At 40.0% G+C, this 15,656-nt stretch overlaps 1 protein-coding gene across 1 annotated transcript in view; it reads left to right on the top strand.

Moving 5' to 3' along the window:
• UFM1 (ubiquitin fold modifier 1) overlaps window positions 1-15,656 on the top strand; it is a 77,954-nt gene that overhangs the window by 24,422 nt on the left and 37,876 nt on the right. The window contains exon 3 of the mRNA XM_029602746.1: window positions 4,272-4,329. Coding sequence (XP_029458606.1) covers window positions 4,272-4,329 — 58 coding nt within the window. The remainder of the gene's footprint in view (window positions 1-4,271; window positions 4,330-15,656) is intronic.

Below are 15,656 nucleotides of genomic sequence, written 5' to 3' on the forward strand. Positions count from 1 at the left end.
ATAAAGTGAGCAGCTTGTTGGGTGGACCAAAGATGGTACATTTGATTAGAAATTGGTTAACTGGTAGACAACAGAGAGTGGTGGTAAATGTGATTCATTCTGAGGAAAGAAGGGTGATTTAGTGGAGTGCCTCAGGGTTGCGTTATGTTTATTGTCTTTGTGTATAATATTGTAGAGGGGTTAGGAGGAGAAGTTTGCCTTTTTACGGATACACTGCAACAGAGTAGACTTCTCTGAGAGAGCAGACAGAATGAAATGTAGTCTAAGAGAGTCTGAGAAGTGGGTGAGTAGTTGGCAATTTAACTTTCAGTGCAAAAAGTGCTATGAAATGAGATGTGTGGACCTAAATATGCATTCCTAGAAGAGACTGTGGAGAGAGAGAGAGAGAGTGATGAGTTATGTTCACATTCCTCGGAGGTATCAATAATACACAAGAAACAAAACTTTTTTTTTCCAGAGGAAAGAGTACTGTAGAACAAGATGTAATTGCATGAGGCCATAAGGGGGTAGAATCAGCAGCAATATCAGGAAATAATATTTAATGGAAAAGGAAGTAGATTCATGGAATGACCACCTAGGGCGGGTGGTGAGACAGGAAAGAGTGACAGAGTTCAAGAAAGAATGGGATAAGCACTAGCAGAGGATTCCTGGTTATGGGAAAACCAAAAATGAACTCGGATTTTTAGCTCTGGTAGCAGGAATAGAGTTGGGCCTTAGGGTTTTTATCTGCCATCAGGTTCTGTGTCTTTTTTTTTTTTTTCTTCCCACCAAATGGTGTTGGCTATGTTCAGAAGCCCAGCTCTGGAATTGCCCCTGAAGTAGGTAGGGGCTAAGCTACTGTCCACTTTTTTGAGCCAAAATGAAAAGGGAGAGTTGACTTTCTTGTGATTCATTTTTTATATTATGCTTGTACGTTATTTATTATTTGTTTTTTTTAACTACTTGTGATGGCGAAACCGAATGGCAGTATATAAAACTCGATAGATAAATTACTGTAGTAGAACACAAGGGTTTTTTAATATTTACAAATGTATTCTGTGTTGAAGATATCTTGTCTTTTCATCTGATTATAAAGCAGCAATGTGTTGAAACAGAACTGTCATGAGTGGAAGGGCAGTCTTTATCAGAATGAGTGATTAGAGCCTTAAGGGTTACTTTTGCTAAACAACCTTAAATTATGAGTTTCATAGAATTAGCTTGGAACCAAGAAAATTAATGACAAGTGCCCTCTCTCTCTTATGTTATGCCCTGACCACAAGATGCATGCTTTCGCAGTGGCACCTAATTTGTTGCCGAAGATGATGAAAAGAGGAGCACCTAGGAACCATCAGCAATTTTATTGATTTCCAGTTAACTAAAATACCTTCATGATTTCTGTGCTATAATTTTATTGTTTTTACAAATAGTCTGCTGCATCATCTTGTTTTATCATACTTTATTTAATCACATACCTGAAATTTTGTTGGATTTATAAATTTATATTTTAATGTATATCTTGTAAATTACGTACTAATTAGATGCACATTTTGACATATCTGGTTGTCTTACACATACAATTGAAGTGATGTCTGACAGAGTAAACATTATAGATTTGCACAAAATTCATTGTTTTCAAACTACAGTGTGTATGCTAAAAATAAATAAAGGTAAAATCTTTCAGTGGCTGTTACAAAGACTGCTATAAAAATGGCCATTGCACTGAGGATTAACACAACCAGTGATGTCAAGCAAAAGGACCTCAGGGATTTCTTCCACTGGACCTTAGAGAGTTGCAGCTGTGGGCCCTGAGATATTCTCTAGAGAGCAGCATACATCAGCATGGGCCCAAGTATCCCCCTGCACCAGGCCTGAACAAGTTGTAGCAATTTGTGCAAATCTTGAGAGATCCCTCTGTGGGCTTCAGAATGTCCGCTTTCCCTCCTGGAGCCTAGGAGAGGAGCGAGGAAACTCTGGGCTGGTGATTTTACCCTACACCATGCCAATCTGAAAATCCCTTTTGCTGTTTTTCATGCGTTGCCACTTGTAATAACATGATTCAGTGGTAATTGCATTGTTTTCAGACGTCTCGCCAAATAGCAACCTGCCTTGTTTCCCCCTTGAAAGTTCAGCTTATGGGCAATTTGTTCATTGTCAAGTGCGGATTGTGATAAATTGCAGGAGGATCTTGCAAGACTGGAAGATTGAGCTTCCAAATGGCAGATAAAATTTAATGTGTGCAAGGTGTTGCATATAGAGAAAAAAAACCCTTGCTGTAGTTACACGATGTTAGGTTCCATATAAGGAGCTACTACCCAGGAAAGATCTAGGCATCATAGTGGATAATACATTGAAATTGTCGGCTCAGTGTGCTGTGGCAATAAAAAAAAAAAGCAAACAATGTTAGGAATTATTAGGAAGGGAATGGTTAATAAAATGGAAAATGTCATAATGCCTCTGTATCGCTCCATGTTGAGACCGCATCTTGAATACTGTGTGCAATTCTGGTCACCGCATCTCAAAAAGGATATAGCTGCACTGGAGAAAGTGCAGAGAAGGACGACCAAAATGATAAGTGGCATGGAACAGCTCCCCTATGAAGAAAAGCTAAAGAAGTTAGGGCTGTTCAGTTTGGAGAAGAGACGACTGAGGGGGGGATATGATAGAAGTCTACAAAATCATGAAAGGACTTGAATGAGTTAATGTAAATTGTTTATTTACTCTCTCAGATAATAGGACTAGGGGTAACCCCATGAAGTTAGCAAGTAACTCATTTAAAACAGAAGACAATTATTTTTCACTCAGTGCTTAGTTAAGTTCTGGAATTCATTGCCAGAGGTTGTGGTTACAGCAGTTAGTGTAACTGGGTTTAAAAAAGGTTTGGATAAGTTTCTAGAGGAAAAATCCATCAACTGCTATTATGGTAATTTAATAAGCAATAGTAGCTTAAGATTTATTTAATGTTTGGGTACTTGCCAGGTACTTGTGACTTGGCTTGGCCACTGTTGGAAACAGGGTACTGGGCTTGATGGACCCTTGGTCTGACCCAGTATGGCATATCTTATGTTCTTATGTATATTTTGGGATAAGTTAATTGTACTCTTTTGGTACTAGGCTAATTGAGGAGGAGGCTTATGGGGACATTTCTGACATCGTAAACTAAGATTTCTGTGAATTCTGGAAAGACAGACAGATGAAACTGGAGTTTCAGGCTCATCTGAACAGTTGACAGATACAGAAGTTCCTCACAAAGGGGCGGATTTTAAAAAGCATTTACATGCGTAAATCTGGGTTTTACGCATGTAAATGCACTTTACTCGAGTAAGTGGGCTTTTGAAAATTGCTACAATATATGCCATTGAATCGTCCATAGGATTTATTCGCATAAGTGCACTTTACGTGAGTAAATGGCTTTTGAAAATTGCTACAATAGTAGTTACATTTATGCGCGTAACTCCTTTGAAAATTACCCCCAAAGTGAAATAAATCTCCCAGGATCACACTGTTGCTTACCCAATCAGGTTACAAACTTCTGTATTAAGATAAATATACAGTGAATGCTAAAGCACTGTTTCTCTGTAATAAGTGAGTAGCAGCATAGCACAAAATGAGTATACAGAACAGCAATATATCAAATTAGTGTAGACAATTTTTCTAAGACAATTATGTTTGCCAATCGTTTGCTTCTTTCTAGGAGTCTTTTAAAACTTCTGAATATCATATTTTATTATGATTTGAGCTCCTAGAGTATCAAAACTATGACCCACTCCTTTGATTGTCATCAATAGCAATAATAGTGATGCATTGCTTTTTACCTAAATTCAGTTATTCATTACAGCTTTAATATTTCAGAGATTCTGTGACAGTTATTCTTATTTCCATTTCTTCAACCACTAACTTCAGTTTTCCAGTTGTTCTCAATGCATGTTTGGAATTTAAAAATCAAATCTGCCTTCATGTATGAAGCTGAAAAAGTGTAGCTATCTGTATAGCTGTACCTTGTGATACACAGCAAAAACAGATTATTAATAAATATTAAAAACCCGAAGTCATTGCTAAAAGTGCAAGGTTTATTCTATAACAGATTATATAATCATGGTACTGTACCATAATCCCGATTTGCAACTTCCCAGGTATTTCAGTAAGAGGCTTGAACCTGTACTTAATTAGCTAGGTTGCTCCAAGATCACGACAGATCTTTAAAATCAAATCCTAGCTAAAAATACCACACTTCTACCCAACTACTTTGTTTCAAATTTCTGCTGTCTTGCTCATTAAATTGTACTCTCTTTCAGATTATGCGTTCCTGAAAATACACCATTTACTGCAGTTTTAAAGTTTGCAGCAGAAGAAGTAAGTAATTAAGATGATATGATCAAACTTATCCCAAAGTTAATTCTAAAGTTCCATGTAAATAGTTTAAAAGAGGTATCATATGACTTAGACTATAGATTATCAAGGCTTCATTAAAAACATTTCTTAGCAGAATTATTTATATTTATTTATAAATTCCAGTTTCTGTTCCTATATACTCTTAGATAATGGAGGTAATTTTCAAAAAGATTTATGCATGTAAATGGGCTTTTGAAAATTGATACCTTTATGTATGTAACTCCTTTGAAATTTCAAAATGTTTTATACACTTAAATGGACATTTGAAAATTACTACAATACATGATACTTTTACACACACAAATATTGGAGGTAATTTTCAAAAGGATTTATGTTAAAAAAAAAATAAAAAATAAAAAAATAAAGAAAGAAAGAAACAAAATATTTTGGCAGTATATTCCTATAAACGAGAGGTGGGTAAACTTCCCCTCAGTCCCTACCCCAGGACCACATGTGTGGTTATTGCCAGCTCCAGGGTACGAAGGGGGGATGGTCTCACAGAGAAGAAAAGGAGTGGAGAGGGAGAAGAGACTGGCCGGGAGCAGAAAAGAGGAAGAGCAGGAGGAGGTGAAGTTTTGGTGGTGGTCTAGGGTTTTGGGGCCAGATTTACATGCAGATTGAGACGTACGAACAGCACAGTAGACCTCTGTGAAGATTTGATGTGAGGAAAGTCATTCTAAGATGAGATTACTTCAATATTCTCTCACCCTAGCTTGATAGAACCCCAATAGAGAGTCCATCAAGCTGGGGCGAGAGAACATTGTAGAAATCTCATCTTTGTGTGACTTTCCTCACTCCAAATCAAAACCTCACCTCAAGTTACTAGCTGGCCCTCCTATAGCAGTATAAATAGTTGACTACTATGTGTACCACCCCAGAGGCTCGCTCTCTGTCCTCATTTCCTCTTTTTTAAAATTTTATAGAGTATATTTGCAAATAAAATCTTTTCTTCTTGTTTCTTTAAAAACTTATTGACATAGTGTGCTTAAATCGTCTATATGCCTGTATCTCTTGCCACATTTACATTTTAAGTTCATGTATTATTCTTTCATGTATTTGTTTATTCTACAGTCCAACTTCAGACTGACAATGTACTATTATAGTCTTTGGTCATTGTTAAAATGCCTAATAAGTTCGAACTTACCTTGAGGCTGTATTTTCTCAAATCATTTCCGTCGTATGCTTCATGTTCACAATGTACATAATGCATTGGTTGTACCAGTTTTTTGGGTCCTGCAATGAGTGGTATAAGTATAGATGTGCTTTGTACCATGCAGGGTAGGTTTTGAATGGTGGAATCTCTGTGTGGGTCGGATGAGACTTTAACATATCAAAACGGATCAACAAAGAAGATAAACACTATGGTGAACTTTAAGGGTGAAAGCATTACAGGAGTCATCTTTCAGATGCTCTGAGTAAACAAAAGGTGTGCTTTGCCATATGAAAATTCAATGCCATACCTTTAGGGGCAGGAGAGCTATTCGTCAGTTAGGGAGAAGGCAATATGCAGACATAGAAAAGATATATTTTGGGGGAAAAGATACATTTATCTTTCAAGATTGCAATTCATACATTTTACCTTCCTAAGCCATTATCTTTTTATTAATTTAAACAGAAGCATTTTATTGGTAAATAAGAGAATTTTTATATGTGAATTGTTGCTGCTTTTTCCCCCGTGGGTTTTAATGGAGCCAGGCCATAAAAAATGTTTCAAAGGAAATTAAAATAAAATGAAGCCAAATGGTAGTTTAGTGTGGGCATTTGATTTTGGCTTCTTACCCATACTTTGTTCTGGCATCATGTCGTAAATGTGCTTCAATTCCAGATGTTACTGATAGTGCAAAGCAATTTTGGATGTCTAAAAAAGGGTAATGGACTTTATATATACTGTAATGAAGCTTATAATATATCATGTGCTAAGGGCAGGGGCGGCCTAAAATCTTGACTAAAGGGACTTACTTGGGGTTATACATGTATATACTTGTGTATGCCTATCTCATGTATAAGTCGATTTTGAGACTAAACTCCATTGAAATGCATTGACCTGTGTATAACTAGAGGTTTAAAATGAGTGATCTATCAGAAACATAAAAATTCAAGAAAAACCATGTCCGAATTAAAAAAAAAAAAAAAAAAAAAAAAAAGGTCATGCGGTGTGCTAACTTTTGGACAGGTCGGCAGCATGACCACAGTTAGCCGCATAAGTTAAACAGCTAACTTTGCTCCGTTTTGGCTGTTTGCACATACATACACGCATACCTCCAGGACTTTACAGTGTATGTGGAAAAACGAATAGTATGCGTGCATTAGTAAAACTGTCTTTTTTGGACCTATTTTCCAGCATCATTTTTATGGAAAGAGAAAACTTCTTGGATCAAATTCCAAATGTTGCATCAACCCACAAGACTATGGAGAGTTAGAATTTCTAGATTTATTTTTGTATTATTGATTGGATCAATTAATTTGGGTTAGGGGTGGCCTCAGTGATGATTCTTTATGATCTTAGCAGACTGGAGGAGTTGCAAACTAGGGTTGATGCTCTGATTTCTGTTTGTTACACAATAGGATCAGTAGGGGTAGTCCTGTAATCTCGCACATAGTGAAGATTTGGCATGATGTTCATAAGTTGTTAATGAAAGATATTGATGAGTTTCCCCCTTTATCTCCATTGTTAAATAATCCTTCCCTCTCACCTGCTACAATTTCACCACATGCTAGGGAATAGAAGTGAAGGGGATTACAATATCTTGGCCAGATATGGAAGGACAGGGTATTCAAATCTTTCACAGATTTGATGACTGAGTTTGATGTACCCACTTACACACACTACTTATTTCTGCAACTATTTGAATGTAAAGGAAAGATGTGCTCATTACGTGATAGAAATGGCCTAGAAAACATTTTAATTAGGAAATTGTCGGATAAAATGATTTCATACATTTATTGTTTGCGCAGTAACATTTGTGAGTCTAAGATGAATGCTTTACTAATTACCGTATTTTTCGCTCCATAAGACGCACCTGACCATAAGACGCACCTAGGATTCAGAGGGGGAAAATTTAAAAAAAAATAAATTGTGCTAAACCGGCTCTGCGTCTGGGCGTCTTATGGAGCAAATTAGGGGAGTGCATAGCTTTTTTTTTTCTCCCCATTTTGTTTTCGGGTCTGGGGAGGGCCATTTCGGTCCACTCCCCAGATCAGAAAACTTTTCTTTCTCTGGGAACCCCCCCCCATCCCAACCCTTTAAATTAACAACCTCCACCCCCCTGACCCCCAAGTCCTGCCGAATTAATTTCCTGCAACCCCCCACCCTCCTGACCCCCCCAAGACCTGCCGAATTAATTTCCTGCAACCTCCCACCCTCCTGACCCCCCCAAGACCTGCCAAACGTCCCTGGTGGTCCAGCGGGGGTCCAGGAGCGGTCCGGGAACGATCTCCTAAGCGTGAGCCGTCGGCTGCCAGTAAACAAAATGGCGCCGACGGCCCTATGCCCTCACTATGTCACTGAGACCGACCAACAGCAGCGGTCGGTCTCAGTGACATAGTGAGGGCATAGGGCCGTCGGCGCCATTTTGTTTACTGGCAGCCGACGGCCCACACCCAGGAGATCATTCCCGGACCCCCGCTGGACCACCAGGGACGTTTGGCAGGTCTTGGGGGGGTCAGGAGGGTGGGGGTTGCAGGAAATTAATTTGTCAGGTCTTGGGGGGGGGTCAGGAGGGTGGGGGGTTGTAGGAAATTAAGTCGGCAGGTCTTGGGGGAGTCGGGGGGGGGGGGGGTTTGTTAGGTTTTTTTTTTATATTCGCTCCATAAGACGCACATACATTTTCCCCCCACCTTTGGGGGAAAAAAAGTGCGTCTTATGGAGCAAAAAATACGGTAATACATGGAACTCTGAGCTTGCCTTGGAATTAGATGCAGATGATTGGTTAACCATATGGTGCTCTATTTCAAAGTTATCCAACTGTAACAAAAACAAAGGTTTAATGTTCTAGCTACTTTACCGAATGTACGTATTTCCACTATACTTTGCTAGGTTTAGCCCCTCTAGCCCTCTGTGTTGGAGGAGGTGTTAGTTTCTTATACATAGATATATTGGGGGGTGGATGCACTGTCGTACAAGAGTTTTGGTCCAAGGTAGAAAAGGATATTCATTCTGTCACTGGTTTATCTTTTTCTCTCCCTGCATAGTTATATGTATACTGGGTAGATGGGGTGCGCTTGATTTTCCTATCAAGGTCAAATGCTTGTTGTCTCATTTATTGCAAGCTGCTTGGCTACCATTGCTTTCTGTTGGAAGTTAATACCATGCCTGGAATGCTGGAGTATGGCAGAGATTACTGTAATGGAAAAATGTACTTATGCCTTACAAAGACAGACCTGAGATGTACGACCAGGTTTGGGACCTGTATTGTACTTGGATGAGACTGCTTTGTGAATCATAGAAGGATATTTTAAGGACAGTAGCTGTTTTATTGTTTCTGTACAGTGGATCCTTGACTTGCGAACTCAAATCGTTCCAGAGGGCTGGTTTGTAAGTCAAGACTATTTTTTTCCATAAGAAATAATGGAAATACCCATAATGCGTTCCAAACCTCCCAAAGCACCCTTTACCTAACATTTTCATAATAAAAAAGGGTTGTATAATGTGCGTAATTACCAGAAACACCTATAATTTTCCTAGTGTATTCACCAAAAAGTTATAAAATGTGCCTAGCCTACCAGAAACAACAATTTCATACTATACTCACCATTCAAGTTGACATCTTTGTCTTGCAGGAAGGGAGGAGGGAGAGGATTCCCCCCTCTCCACCCCCTCAGAGCACATCTCTGGACCCCAAACACTCATTTCCCCCTCCCAGCATACTCATTCCTCCCCTCCTGATGCCTTGCTGTAGCCAGCTGAGTGCTACACTCCCTTTCTGCTGCTGCACAGAAGCTTCCTTGGTCACCAGTGATGCTGTTGCTTGCTGCAATGCCGTTCCGGGTCTGTCTACGTGTTCCTGTGAACATTTGCAGCTCAGGTGCACCTGAGATGGACAGGCCTCATCGGCGGCGGCAGCAGCAGCAGCAGCCAATCACTGCAACAGCAGAGCAGAAGTCCCACCCACCAAGCCCAAAAAAACGCAATCGACAGGGAAAAAACGCCCAATTAGAAGCAACCGCACGCATGAGCGGATAGACATGGCCTTGGCCGGCATTCAGGTTGTAACTCAAGACTTTAGTTGTAACTCAAAACTAAAATTGTGGTTGTAACCCAAGTTGTTCATATGTCAAGCCGGTTGTAACTTGAGGATCCACTGTATATTTCTGCTGTATTATGCTGGTGCCCATGCTTGATGATATGTGTTTTCTCAGTATGATTTAAAATAAAAATTTCATGCAAGAGTTTTATAGCATTCCAGACCTCTGCTCAGTAACATTCCAGTGCTTTGGGACATCAGTGTAGTCCTAGCTCAACTTATGAAACCTTTTGAACCTCTCAAATAGGTAAACGTGACATTTCTCGCATGGAAAGTGTTTCTTCTTGTGGCCCTCACTTTGGCAAGAAGAGTAAGCGAGCTACAGGCTCTGATTTCTGATTCATCATACCTGCAGTTTTTTCACAATAGAGTGGTTCTGTGATCTCTCCCCAAGTTCCTTCCAAAAGAGGGGTACCTGTGTTTCTCATTAAGCAAGCTATTGAGCTTACCTGCTTTCTTTCCAAGACCACATGCACACAGAGGAGAAGGGCTTTTCTGTCCTTGAACTGTAAGAGAGCTCTTATATATATAGGGGCGGATTTTAAGAGCCCTGCTCGCGTAAATCCGCCCGGATTTACGCGAGCAGGGCCTTGCGCACCGGTGCACCTATGTTCCATAGGCCTACCGGCGTGCGCAGAGCCCCGGGAATCGCCGTCCCGTCTCGGCGCGCTAGAGGCCCGCTTGCGCGCGGGGATTTACTTCTCCCTCCGGGAGGCGTAAATCCCCCGACAAAGGTAGGGGGGGGTCTAGATAGGGCCGGGGGGGGTGGGTTAGATAGAGGAAGGGAGGGGAAGGTGAGGGGAGGGCGAAAGCGAGTTCCCTCCGAGGCCGCTCCGATTTCGGAGCGGCCTTGGAGGGAATGGCGGCAGGCTGCACGGCTCGGCACGCGCCAGCTACACGAAATCGGCAGCCTTGCGCGCGCCGATCCAGGATTTTAGCGGATACGTGCGGCTACGCACGAATCTACTAAAATCCAGTGTACTTTTGTTTGCGCCTGATGCGCCAACAAAAGTACGCGAAGGCGCGCTTTTTGAAAATCTACCCCATATTTATTTATTTATTTATTTAGATATTTATATTCCGCTTTTCACGCTTTTTTTTTTTTTCAGCATTTCAAAGCAGATTACATTAAAGAGGGCTCAACTTCACTGTTAGGTTTCTCAGTTGTTTTGTCCTTTGATCCTAATGGGATGGGAAGGGCAGTTGCCAAATGAGATTTGTCTAATTAGCTAGCAGACTATATTGTGCATTCCTGTGGGTTGGATGGCTTATAGATCACAGACTCTGAATGTTCATCAAGTGAGAGCCAAGATGACTTCGGTGGTTCATCTTAGGGCCACTTCTATTGAAGACATTTCAGAGCTGCCACTTGGTCATCTGTTCATATCTTCATGTCCCTCTACTGTCTGGACAATATGTGCTGAGGAGACTAACTTTGGACAAGCAGTTCTGCACAGCCTGTTCACTCATAATTTGCTCTCCATTGGTGAGGTCCGAGTTGTCTGTTTCAGAATTTACTCCACAAATCAACTCTCAGCACGGGACTCGTGTTATGGCACATTCATGCCTTCTTTACTGAGCTCTGAGAGCTGAGTCTATATCGATGCCTTCGGATGCCTTCGATGCCTTCGGATGACACCTTTATTGTAGCTAATTCATCTCGCTGTCTATGGAGAATCCATTTCTTTGACTGGTGCGTGGTACAGGCTTTTTGGGTCTAAGAGCCTCACTTACGAAAGAATTTCCTTATTAAACTGTTAAGAAGCAAGTTAGAATCCCTCAGTATTCGTTTTCATTTTAAGCCTTCCTGTGGGTCAGCTCTGTAGCTAGTGCCTCTGGAGATCATGATCAGTTCTCAAAACTGGTATCATACTAGTACTGTCACATTGGAATTTTGTTAGTGTCAGATGTACATAATATAAGAACTATTTCTCTTTTTTTTTTATAATTTATTTTCAACAGTTTTAGCTTTGACATGCTTCTCTGTCTCACTTTGTGATAACATTCTGATACATTTTATATTCCTTTTGTACAAAAAAAATTGTTCTGTTAATTGGTTCTACTCTGTTCTCTTCTTTTTTTTGTTCATACATACAAAGCAGGAAAGAATGTTAAGTCAATTTAATTGTCTCATGCAGACTTTATTATATCAAACAGAAGATGATGTGTTCCAGTGTGCAGTCCTATAAACTGACAAGTTTTTTTAATATATCATGCTTATTAAGTAGGAGAACCTTTTTTTTTTTTTTTTTTTTTAGTTCTCTTGTAGACTAAAAATATATTCATTCCACTTTAATAAATTCATTTATTCAAGTGAGGCACATCGGATTATGACCACTTTAATTCTCCAGCAAGATGAGGTGATAAACAGCAGTCCTTATTTCATCCAGCTCACCCACGCACTGTCAGCATAGGATTGTTCCTGTTACCCCCCTCCATTTCCTTTTTATTTTTTATTTTTTCAAAACATTAGACATATTAGTTTGAAACTTAGTATATACTAAATCTTTCAAAGGGGCAAGCCAAAAGGAGTTAGTTTTGAGATCCCCTTCCAGAGTCCCTGGATACACCAAAGGTTGGTACTTGGCTGTCTATAGACATCTCAGGTATTGAGACATGTTTGGGCTGTGGAGTTACGAGATATGGGTACAGTGGGGTGGTAATTTGGAGGATTCACCTATTCATATTGACCTTGTTAGAGAGGTAAGAGTGCTGTTGTTTAAAGCAATGGTTCTCAACAGGTGTGTCACGAGGTCCTGGGAGGTGTGTCACAGGGCCAGCAGATGACTGCCTGCTTATCAGCCGAGTGGGAGTTGGTCGACTTCTCTTATACTGAGCCTGATGGGAGACTACTCTCACTTCCTTCTCTTTTTTTCTGGCCCAGTGGGAGGCTGTTTCCTCCTTCACCTAGGTCAGAGTGAAACATTGCCAGCTCCTGCTGTTCTGGGCCTGATGGGACGCAAACTTTATCTTCCCCTACTGAGTCTGGAAGTGAAGCTGCTGATGATCTGTTCACCCTGTGGAGGGTGGGGGAAAGTAGGGTGGGGATACTGGGAAGACGAAGGTGGAACGGAGAGGGAGTGTGGGGACTGCTGAGCAGGAAAGGATGGGAAATGGGGTCGGGGTAGCTGGGAATGCAGGGAGATGGAGTGAAGGTGGTAGGGAGAGTCAAGCAGGGGAGAGAGGGAACACAGGGAAGAGGATGGAGGTCAGGAATGCTGGGTAGGGATATGAGTATGAGCGGAAGATTGAAAGTGAGTAATTGGGAAAAGTGAAGGATGATGGAGGTATGGAAAGGGAGTGACAGGGTGCAAGAGCCATATGTCAGTTTTGGGAATGTGCATTTCTTCTATCTTTGTACTTTGCTTAGTGTAAGAGAATATATATTTCTGTTTCTAGCTGTCCAGTTTTGCATTGCATACAGAGTAGCTTTTTGAGGTTTCCATTCCATTTTTTGTCTCCATATGTAATTTGTGCTCTCTTATTCTGAATTGGGTAAAGGTCTGATATGTGTGTGTGACTGAAGTGAGGTATTTTACTAGTAGGTAGGGATTTGTGTCTATCATCTTTGTGGCATTTTCTCATTCTCAATAGGACATGCATTGGTGCTGCACTGCTGCCTTTTCATAGGAAGGGTAATTGCTATTTGAGCTCTTGGAATTAGTGTTGCAGAGATATGGAAGGTTTGCTACACATGTGCGGAGTGGGTTTTTTTTGGTTGTTTTTTTCAGGTTTTGTATTTTACAATGTGCCTGGTAGTAAGGGAGTTTGTGTTTCTGTTACTGAGTTAGCACCAAAATCAGAATATCTTTTTTTTATATAGTGAGTTGTATTTGAAGCATCCTAGTTCTGCTCTGCATCCATTATTTGGGGATGAGGCGGGGGCAGGTTCCTATGGATGCAGAGTATATGTTTACATTTAGCCCCGTGATGGTCAAGGTTTCAGGTGTCATGTCTGTAAACATTATCTGTTAGGTGTGTCCCAATAGGAAAAAGGTTGAAAACCACTGATTTAAGGTATTCCAGGAGAAGAGGGGAAACTCATATTTTATCTGTTTCATTAATAAGGTTTTATGTTCTTAAACCAAATTATACAGATACTAAAGTTTTCATCAACCACTTTTTATTGGTCTAATTAAAGGTTACTCTGTTAAAGGCAAAATTATTACAATTTGTGATTTAATTTTAGACAAGCACGTTGATGGTCTTTGCAAGGGTTTCCCAAACCTGTCCTGGTAAACCCCATAGCCAGTCAAGTTTTCATGATGTCCATGAGATAAATGTCCATATACTTGAGCTCCAATATATGCAAGTTTATCTTATGCATATTTATTGTTCCTAACCTGAAAACTGAAGGCTTCTTACAATGCTTAGCCCTGTGTTTTCAGATAAACAGTCTGTACTCAGGTTAGAAACATTTATTGGTATGCAAAATAAGACAGAGTATCGGGAAGGAGAGATATATATCCTGACAGTCACTGTCAGAGCTCCTTCAATTTTCTGCTTGCACATTAGCTGCTTATATAGAAAATTTCTTTCTTTGTTTACCAGCTTCCTCTTCTCAGCATCATGACAGTCTGATCTGTTTCTTTTCATCTTAGCCCACTATTGTCGCCCCAGCATTATATCTTTCCAGTTCTCACAAGCTGTCATTCTGTATCTGAGTTTTTCTTACCATGAGGCCAGTGGTTTCCGCCTTGAGTCTCTTTTTTTTTCTCTGGTTGTAAGATCTCCCCACTGGCAATGTTTCTTTTTCTGATATGAATCGTGAACACCACAGCTGCAGTTCTATGCGTACATATTATGTCTTTTAGAGCTTTCTCTAACTCTGCAGATATACTTTTCCCTCTTGACCCTTGCCCAGATGTCGACAAAAAGAGTCATAAATATATGTCTGAGTTGGCTGACATAAGGAGATCAGATCATTGAGATCTGAGAGAGGGAACCTTATGAGCAGATGAAGAACAGTAGGAAAGATACGTAATGCTATCATTATCCCAGTTTAGGTACTTGTCTTCTGAAAATCTCAAGGGAAGGACTACACAAGCTGCCTGGTTAGCTAAGAGAAGAATATGGTGACAGATTTAAAAAAAAAAAAAAGCATTATAGGCAATCACTTCATCTCTAAACCATATAAAATTGGAGTACTCAAATTAGGGGGCACAATAACTGGCAAAGTTAGGCAAAATGCAGGTAGTCTTGTGGTTTAAAGCACTTTTAATGCATACTATGATTAAAACTAATACAATACAGCCACCGAGCCCAATGGCAAGACACATGAGAATATTTGTACTCCAACCTTGTATTTGTTCCCAAAGTGATAGGAAGGGCTTACGCCACTTGGGTCCAGCTAAGCAGAGGGTAAATTATAATTTTCATGTAAATGCTTAGTAAGATTAAAATTAATAGGGGTTGTATCAGTAATTTCAGCACAACATTGGTGGCCAAATTTTGTTTTTAAACTATGACATGAGCCTTCTTGTGCCCATAATAACAAATTTAATGCTACGTGGTGGTCCTATAGGGTTTCAGTAATTTTTCTAATTTGGGTAGCAGTGTGCTCTTGAATTTCAATAGTAATATTTTTAAAGATTTCAACAATAACTTGTAAGCAAAAAATACTTGTTGCCAATTTGACTGTACTATGGCCAGCACCAAATATAAATACTGTAGCTGTAATAAGGCTATCTCTTTCGGTCAGGGTTAAATGATCCCATGTAATTGCTTCAGCTAGGGTGGTGCGCTTACTTACATGTAAATATGTTACCATAATTTATGTGGTATTTGTGAATGATTCTAATACTAAGCATGAAAAATGCAATATAAAGCAATCCAAACTAAAACAAATTATATAGTCTTTTGTATACAACGTTCATAAATGTAGTCCAAGAAAAAGAGATGAAACAAGAATATGCAGCATAGATGATCTTTTGCATCTCTGCTTGGGTCAAGGCTTGTGAATTCATTCCTGATGACACAGGTAAGTAGACGTTCTGGTCTGTTGATTCAGGACCAGAAAGATGTTTTGTTTTGTTTTTTCTTTTG

This window comes from Rhinatrema bivittatum, chromosome 5 (genome assembly GCF_901001135.1).
Source record: "Rhinatrema bivittatum chromosome 5, aRhiBiv1.1, whole genome shotgun sequence".
NCBI classification, from domain to species: Eukaryota; Metazoa; Chordata; class Amphibia; order Gymnophiona; family Rhinatrematidae; genus Rhinatrema; species Rhinatrema bivittatum.